This window comes from Dermacentor silvarum, chromosome 1 (genome assembly GCF_013339745.2).
Source record: "Dermacentor silvarum isolate Dsil-2018 chromosome 1, BIME_Dsil_1.4, whole genome shotgun sequence".
NCBI classification, from domain to species: Eukaryota; Metazoa; Arthropoda; class Arachnida; order Ixodida; family Ixodidae; genus Dermacentor; species Dermacentor silvarum.
The window spans coordinates 291,891,790-291,900,575 of record NC_051154.1 but is presented as its reverse complement, the minus strand read 5'-3'; the positions used below and the strand labels follow the sequence as shown (position 1 = coordinate 291,900,575).

Sequence of the window (8,786 nt, the reverse complement as noted above, 5' to 3'; positions counted from 1 at the left end):
TAACAAGATGCTGCGCAAAGAATGTTGGGGGAGCTGAAGGATCGGGAGTAGCTAGTCTGTCAAAATCAGGGTTCTACGACTGCCACTTCCGCACCTGCAGGTTCATCACCTGCACTCGATGATCGCGCCCAGCGCAAATCAATCAAGCTTCCAATTCTACAATTGCTGACATTCGACGGACAGCTTTGTCACTGACCTGCTTTTTGAGAGCAATTCAAGGCATCTGTGCATGAAAACGAAAAGCTGACGAAAGAAGAACGATTTCAATATCTGAAGAATCGTCTTAGCGGTACAGCAGTAGCTTCAATTTCTGGTCTACAAGCGACAGGCGAGTGCTACGACGACGCCATTGAAATTCCAATGAGTCGTTTTGGCGATAAGTGTCGCATTGTGCAGGAGCATCTACGCCGTCTGCACACACTACCAGCAGTTGCCTCCTCAGAAGATGCATACAATTTTCGAAGGCTATAGGATTATGTGCAGTGCCATATCAGAGGCCTGAAAGCTCTAAACGTCAGTCCTGCCAGCTATGCAACTATGATGACGGACATTCTGTTGAAGGCATTGCCAGCAGACATTGTCATTGGCTGTTACCGAAAAGAAGCCAGTTCAATGTCATCACCGTCTGCTATCGACAGTTCAGGCTCTGTACAACAGCAACACTCAACGACAGCGACAGCCGATGAGGAGTTGCAAGAACTCTTGACCTATCTTCACGTGGAAGTGTAAAGCCCAGAAAGAAGTGAAGTTTATGACTTTAAAGGAAAGAAATGTGCTAAACCACCTGAGGAGCGAAGAAACTGTTGTGATAGCGCCTATGCGCGTCAAGTGTCCGCGTTATCTGGCGCTGTCGCCCACAATTGTGAAATGTTGCTTGTACGTGACGTCATTGGTCACATGAGTGTCTGCTATATATGTATGCTGGTTGCATGGAATAAAGGTTGGACGTTATCTCGCGCGCATCGGAAGCGGCTCAGTCTCTTTCTCTGCTCCTGCGGCCAGCCCGGATGCGCATGGCCTTTCGCTAGGCCGCAACACGGCATGGTGTCAGAAGCGGCCGTCTTCTGATATTCGAGGGGCGTTGCACCAGTCTTCGTCAAGCGGCGCCATGTCAGAAGACAAAGAAGTCAAGCCAGTTCACGGCATGTTCGCTGTTCCAGCTCCGCCAACGTTTGACTTCGACCGGACGTCTGAATGGCCTTCCTGGATCCAACTATTCGACGACTACCGCTTTGCCTCTGGCTTAAATGAGCGAAGTGAAGAAGCGCAAGTCCGGACTCTACTCTACACAATGGGCAAGCAAGCGAGAGAGATCTTTTCGACCTTCGAACTATCCGAACAACAGCAGAAGCAGTATGAAGTCGTCAGAAAAAAGTTTGACGATCACTTCGTGGCCGCACGGAACCTCGTTTACGAGAGCGCATGTTTTCACCGACGCATACAACAACCTGGAGAGTCAGTCGACCAATTCATCACCGCGTTGCACACACAGGCGGACCGGTGTGACTACAAGGAAAAGGAACGCATGATCCGCGACCGGTTTGTAGTCGGCCTCAGCGATGCCAAGCTCTCGGAGTCTCTGCAAATGGATGCAAATTTGACACTCGCCAGCGCTTTGGCAAAAGCTCGCTTGAAGGAGACCGTCCAACGACAGCAGCAACAGCTGCGAGAAACCAGCGACGAACCTTCGGCAGCGCCAGCCAGCAACCTGGACGCGATCAACAAACAACGGCAGCCCCGGAAGAATTCTTCAGGACAGCGTTCCGGCACCTCGTCAAGGACCACTGCACCTATCACACAAGGTCAACGCACCAGACCACAGTCCTACCGACCTCTCACCCCCAGTTCATGCCCCAACTGCGGTCAAGGAGAGCACCCGAGGACCTCCTGCCCGGCACGAGCTGCGAAATGCAACTACTGCGGTTGTTCCGGACATTTCGCAGTGGTGTGTCGGAAAAAGGCTGCAGGCGAGCGAAAGAAGGTACAGCTTTCTTCTCTCCATGTGGACAAGGGGGCGTATTTCGTAGGCGCGGTAAATGGGGAGCACTCTAATTCTCGGTATGCTCAAGTTGTTATTAACGGCACTCCGGTGTTCGCTAAACTTGATTCGGGTGCAGAAGTGTCCGTTGTACCCTCAACGTTTCCGGGATTGCCTACCAAATTAGAGAACTGCGACATAACCTTAACTGGCCCTGCGAATGAGCCACTGCATGTTCTCGGAAAGTTTCTTGCCACTATCCAGTGGAAACAACGCATTGTCCGACAAACGGTGTACGTGGTCTCGCCCTTGCGCTCGATACTTTTGGGTCTCCCGGCGCTCGAAGCCCTTGAGCTGATCAAGTTCGCTGACTCGGTCAGTAGCGCGACAGCCATCGAAGCTTCCTACCCTCAGCTTTTCGGTGGTCTGGGAGCTATGAAAGGGGAATACAATATCAGACTGAAGCCGAACTCTGTACCCTTTGCTATTCAGGTTGCTCGTCGCATTGCCTTACCCCTGCGGGACCGAGTTAAGGAGGAGCTCGAGCGTATGGAGCGAGACGACGTAATCCGCAAAGTAGACGAACCAACAGAATGGTGCGCGGGTATCGTACCAGTACTCAAACCTTCTGGAGACGTTCGTATTTGCGTGGACTTGACGCAACTAAATAAAAGTGTACTTCGCGAGCGCTATGTTATGCCAACTGTTGAAGATAGCCTTGGTCTGTTAAGTGGGGCATCGGTTTTTTCGAAGCTGGACGCTAATTCTGGATTTTATCAGATCAAGTTGTCGCCGGAAAGCCAGTTGTTAAGTACCTTCATTACGCCATTTGGGCGATACTGTTTTCAGAGGCTACCGTTTGGAATAACGTCAGCACCTGAGTTTTTTCAAAAGAAAATGTCGCAGATTCTGGAAGGAATCCCAGGCGTGGTAAACATGATGGATGATGTGCTCATTTATGGCTGCGACCAAGCTCAACATGATGAGCGTCTGCGTCTTACTTTAGACCGTCTCATGAGTGCTGGCGTTACTCTAAACAAAGAAAAGTGTTGTTTTAGAGTAACCGAGATCAATTTTCTTGGTTGTGTTCTAAGTCGTGACGGAATCAGGCCGGACCCTGAAAAGGTCCGGGCCATCAAAGAACTGCCGACGCCAAATAACGTGTCTGACGTTCGACGGCTGCTCGGTATGACTAATCATCTGGCAAGATTCATACCAGATTTGGCTTCAAAAACGGCGCCGTTACGTCACTTGCTTTTGAAGAGTTCTGAATGGACGTGGGGACCAGCCCAAGAGCAAGCGCTGTCGTACGTTAGAGACGTTATCGGTTCGGCGCGCGTCATGGCCAACTATGATGCAAAGTACCCTACGATTCTTTCCGCCGATGCGTCATCATTCGGTTTAGGGGCGGTACTGATGCAAGTTCAACCAAACAACGAAAAACGACCCGTTGCCTTTGCATCGCGCTCGTTGACGCCTGCCGAAACCCGATATTCCCAGATTGAAAAAGAGGCACTAGCAATGACGTGGGCGGCTGAACGATTCGAAGGGTACATCAAAGGTCTTGAAATTGTGTGTGAAACCGACCATAAACCTCTTGTAACCTTGCTGGGAAAATCTCCTTTAGATGTTTTACCACCTCGCATTCAGCGTTTTCGCATGAGGCTCATGCGGTTCAGCTATGAAGTTGTACATGTCCCGGGCAAGAGCCTAGTTACTGCAGATGTGTTGTCGCGGGCCCCGATTCGGGGAAAAGAAAGTGATAATGCACTGTCTGTTAGTGACGTCAGCAAGCACGTTTCAGGGTGCCTGTCAAACGCGGTCGAGGCCAGCCTCTTCGAGAGAGTGAAAGCAGAACAAGCCGCTGACGAAGTTTGTCAAGCACTCGTAAAATTCAGTCGGAAAGGGTGGCCAAAATTCTCATCTCTTCCGATGGTCTTGCGTCCATATTGGCAGGAAAGAGCCACGCTTACAGTTGCTGAAGGCGTGCTACTTAAAGGTGTGAGGTTGGTCATTCCTCAAAAATTGCGCTCAGAGGTCTTGATACGCTTGCACGAGAGTCACCTGGGAATCGAAAAATGCAGAGCTCGAGCAAAAGTGTCGGTATGGTGGCCAGGGTTGAGTTGCCAGCTGAAAGCTTTGGTTACCGATTGCCGTGTATGCGCCGAGCACAGACACCAAAAGTCAGAACCAATGATCCCGACAACCACTCCACAGCGTCCTTGGCAAAAACTAGGCGCTGATCTCTGCCATATTCAAGGAAAATGGTATTTGGTAGTCGTGGATTATTTTTCTAGGTACCCAGAGATTGCTTTGTTATCATCTACAACGTGTGTCACTGTCATTACGCACCTTAAAAGTTTCTTTGCAAGACATGGCATACCAGAAGTTGTTATGTCTGATAACGGAGCGCAATTTGTGTCGCAGGAATACAAGTTGTTTGCTCGCAACTACGGTTTTCGCGCTGTGACGTCTAGCCCCAGGTACCCCCAGGCTAATGGTGAAGTGGAGAGGATGGTCCAGACAATTAAAGGTCTCATTACAAAAGCGAAGGACCCATATCTTTCTCTCCTAGCGTACAGGGACACTCCGGGGCTACTTGGGAAAAGCCCTGCAGAACTTCTAATGGGCAGGCGGCTACGCACAACGGTGCCTGTCCGTCCCACCAGCCTTCGGCCTCAGACGGTGAACCTGAGGAAGTTCAGAAGCCATGATACGACTGCCCGACAGCGGCAGCGTAGGAACTTCAACCGTCGTCATAGGGCTACTTCGTTGCGACCACTCGAACCGGGCGCGGAAGTCTGGGTGACGGACTGCAAAGCAAAAGCGCGAGTCTTGCGACTTGCTGAGCGGCCGAGGTCTTATGTGGTTAGAACTTCCACTGGTGTAGTTCTAGAAAGAAACAGGAAATCCTTGGTTCACTTTGTTTCACAGCCAAAACAAGGTGAGGATGACGGAGGTAGCTATGATTTTCCTCAGGCAAATGATAGTCGGGTAGAAACGGAACAGAAATCTAATCGCGTTACAGACAGCATGGCACCTGACGATCTATCTAGCCCTTCCTTGCCGGGAACTGACCTTCCTGAATACCGAACGCGATCTGGTCGTCTTGTTCGACAGCCGGACCGCTACGGGTTCAGCAATTGACTATATTGTTTCTTGCGCATTGTTTGTTTCTGCAAAGTGTTCTTTCGCTGGCAGTGCTGCTAAGTTGGTTGCAACTGTCAGCGTATTATAAAGAAGGGGAGATGTTGTGATAGCGCCTATGCGCGTCAAGTGTCCGCGTTATCTGGCGCTGTCGCCCACAATTGTGAAATGTTGCTTGTACGTGACGTCATTGGTCACATGAGTGTCTGCTATATATGTATGCTGGTTGCATGGAATAAAGGTTGGACGTTATCTCGCGCGCATCGGAAGCGGCTCAGTCTCTTTCTCTGCTCCTGCGGCCAGCCCGGATGCGCATGGCCTTTCGCTAGGCCGCAACACGGCAGAAACTTGCACTCCACCTTACCAACAGCAGCTGTCATGCAATCTTCCTCGAAAGTTAAAGAAAAGGACTGACTCTTCTGTGGGTCTTCAAAGCACTCAACTACAGTTTGTGACAGCGGCATGAACCATGAAGAAAAGCAGAAGAAAAGACAGCGTCCGCCATGGACTGCAATCGATACAATTACTGTAAATAATGTAAATACAGTTGTGTTTTACCATAGGCCGTGACGGTCTTCATAACAGCTCTCGTTCGTTCGTGGATGCTGAGGTTTTATTGCAGACATTTCGGGCATGGATTATCGGAAAAAAACAGAGGGCCTACATTCGTGGAATTGTAGACAGTGGAAGCCAGCGCACGTTCATTTGTGAAGATGTATCCAAGACACTTGGCTTGAAAGAACTGGGATCTGTGAATTTACAGCTAAATACTTTTGGACAGACAATCTCGGTTACGATCCAACATCACCTTGTCGAACTAAATCTTTGCAGTCAGTATGACACTCGGGAATAGCTGGTACAAGCCAGTGAAGTACCGTTCGTATGCAAGTATATTGTTCAAGTACCACTCGAGCATGACTTTGTTACAACCACTGAAAGCGACAGACACCTCATTGAAGATAAGCTGTTGTTACCAGGCATGGCTGCTGTTCCTGGTATTAGCCTTTTAAGTGGTGCTGACCAGCTATGGCAATTGATGTCCGGAGAAATGAAACGATACCATTGCAAGGCAGACTTGGTGGCGCTGGGTTCTGCATTTGGCTGGACATTACAAGGACCACTTTTGTTCAACACCTCTTTGGAAGCAGCCCTCAACGCATGCGTATTGCGAGTAAGTGCATCTACCGACTCTATCGACGATCTACTTCGGAAGTTCTGGGAGTTAGAGAGCATCGGGATTATGCCAGTCGACAACACTAATATGGTGCTAGAAAAATTCGAACACGATATCGCTTTCGTCAACGGTCGCTACCAAGTAGCCCTTCCGTGGAAAGAAAGCTGTGGACAACTAGAAGATAACCGATTGCAAGCACGGAAGCAACTGATGTGTCTCAGAAAGAAAATGAAGAACAATCCAGAGTTTGCCGTAGAATATGATACGACCATCAAGAACTATATGAAGATGGGTCACGCCGAGAGAGTACCTAGCCAAATTGAGGCGCAACCCTCTAAGCTCTACTACATGCCGCATCACGCCGTTGTGCGAAGCGAGTCTACAACTACTCAAGTACGAGTAGTTTTTGACGCATCCTCTCATGATCCTGATTCATCGTCTCTCAATGAACATCTCGAGAAAGGACCAAAGCTACTAGCCGACTTGGTTGCTCTTCTCATAGGTTTTCGTATGAACCGTATTGCTCTGACGGCTGAAATATAGAAAGCCTTTCTCCAGATTAGCGTAAAAATTGAAGACAAAGATGCGTTGAGATTCCTATGGTTCAAGGATATACCCTCTAGGAGAAAACCAGATCCTGAAATAGAGGAATGGCGCATGACAAGGGTGCCTTTTGCAACAGTAGCAAGCCCATTCCTACTCAACGCCACACTCCAACACCACCTGAAGGGAGTAAAGGATCAAACAGAAGAAACGGCCAAGTTACTTGCTGCTTCTTACTACGTTGATGACCATCTTATAGGAGCAGATAGTGAGGATTCAGCTCAAAACGTATAGAGACGCAAATGCTATAATGGAAGACGCTGCAATGCGACTAAGAAAATGGTCATCAAATTCTAAACAGCTGAGAGATCTTATTGCCACGGTTGAAGGAGATAGCGCCCCCTCGGGAGCTGTCAAGATATTGGGACTCTTGTAGGATCCTCTAACAGACAAGATGACAGTAGCCACAAAATCAGCGCTATGCTTCTTGGGAAAAGATCAAAAGCCATGTAAGAGATATGTTCTGCAAGCAGTGTCAAGGATATCTGATCCGCTTGGAATGGTTGCACCCTTCAGCATTCAAGCCAAGATATTGTTTCAGGAGTTGTGGCAGAGACAGGTAGATTGGGATGCAGATTTGCCTTCAGACCTTGCTTTACAGGAGCAAAATTGGTGCTCAAATCTGCAGCACCTTGCATCTATGACTATCCCATGTTGGGTCAAGACTGGGCTCGAATGTCACTCCATGCAGCTTCATATATTTTGTCATGCAAGTCAACGGGCACATGGAACTTGCGCATATTTGACATTTCTTGACCAAGAGAATTGTGCTCATAGCCACCTCATAATGGCGAAGTCAAGAGTGGCGCCTATGCAGAAGGTGACTTTGCTAAGACTGGAGCTTCTTGGCGCTCTGCTCGGGGCAAGGCTAGCGAAATTGCTGAAGATTGCCCTTCAGAAGTGCACGTTAGAAACATTCTTTTGGACGGATTCCAAGGTCACACTGCACTGGATAAAAGGGTCTCCGAAGAAACAGAAGCTATTCGTCAAGAATAGGGTGGCTGAAATTCAACGCTGTTCCGACAAGAGCCAATGGCGACATTGTCCTGGGACTGATAATCCTGCAGACTACCTTACATATGGAGTTCAGCTGCAGTTTCTCAAGACAAATGCAGTGTGGTGGAAATAACGACCATGGTTGACAGAAACTGAAGATGCATGGCCCATGCACACCCTGGAGACAAAAGTCGTCGTGCAAGTTTTACATGTGAGAACGTTGTTGCCTATTTTGGACTTTGAACGCTACTCAAGCCTCACAAGAGTATTACGAATAACAGCCTGGGTATTTCGTTTCATCAAAAGCTGCAAAAATAAATGCACCGGGGGCCAACCACAGCTCACAGCCAAAGACATTAGCGGCGCTGAAAATTACTGGATCAAGGTGGCTCAAGAGGATATTTATGCAGAAGAAATCAATCAGCATGAAAAGGAACTACAGCTGAATCGCAATTCAGATCTGAGAATGCTTCATCCTTTTCTCGACATGGAAGGACGGTTGCGTGTAAGTGGACGACTGCAAATCTCACAGGAAGCAGAAGTTAAACATCCTATCTTGTTGCCTCCGCTTCACCAACTAACAAAACTTGTCATAAGAGACTGCCATAAGCGTACACTGCACGGTGGTCTGCTAGATACTCTTGCCGAGCTTAAAGAGAAATTTTGGGTACCCCACGGAAGACAAACTGTAAAGAAACTCATCAGAGGATGCAACGCTTCTATCAAGACACGCTTAAAGCCCAGCAGCGCACTTGTTGCACCATTACCAAGTGAATGAGTACGCCGATCTGATCCCTTTCAAGCAGTTGGTATCTATTTTGCTGGAACTCTCTATATGAAAGACAGTACGTCGAAGGTCTACATAGTGTTATTTGCTTGTGCCGTCGC

The 8,786-nt window shown here is 48.6% G+C and overlaps 1 protein-coding gene across 1 annotated transcript; it reads left to right on the top strand.

Annotated features, from left to right (window-relative positions):
- The first annotated feature begins 841 nt into the window (after positions 1 to 841).
- LOC125942855 (uncharacterized) lies at positions 842 to 8,344 on the top strand. Its single transcript, XM_049661103.1, has 3 exons — positions 842 to 1,981; positions 4,406 to 4,922; positions 8,205 to 8,344. The coding sequence occupies exons 1-3, from the start codon at positions 1,109 to 1,111 to the stop codon at positions 8,342 to 8,344; spliced, it is 1,530 nt and encodes a 509-aa protein (XP_049517060.1). The 5' UTR covers positions 842 to 1,108.
- Positions 8,345 to 8,786: the final 442 nt, after the last annotated feature.

Coding starts and splice junctions, on each gene's coding strand:
- LOC125942855 (XM_049661103.1), top strand. CDS start 1,109: ATGTCAGAAGACAAAGAAGTCAAGCCAGTTCACGGCATGTTCGCTGTT. Junction 1,982..4,405: donor CTGCAGGCGAGCGAAAGAAG/GTACAGCTTTCT, acceptor TTTGTGTCGCAG/GAATACAAGTTGTTTGCTCG. Junction 4,923..8,204: donor TGTTTCACAGCCAAAACAAG/GTGAGGATGACG, acceptor TTTCATCAAAAG/CTGCAAAAATAAATGCACCG.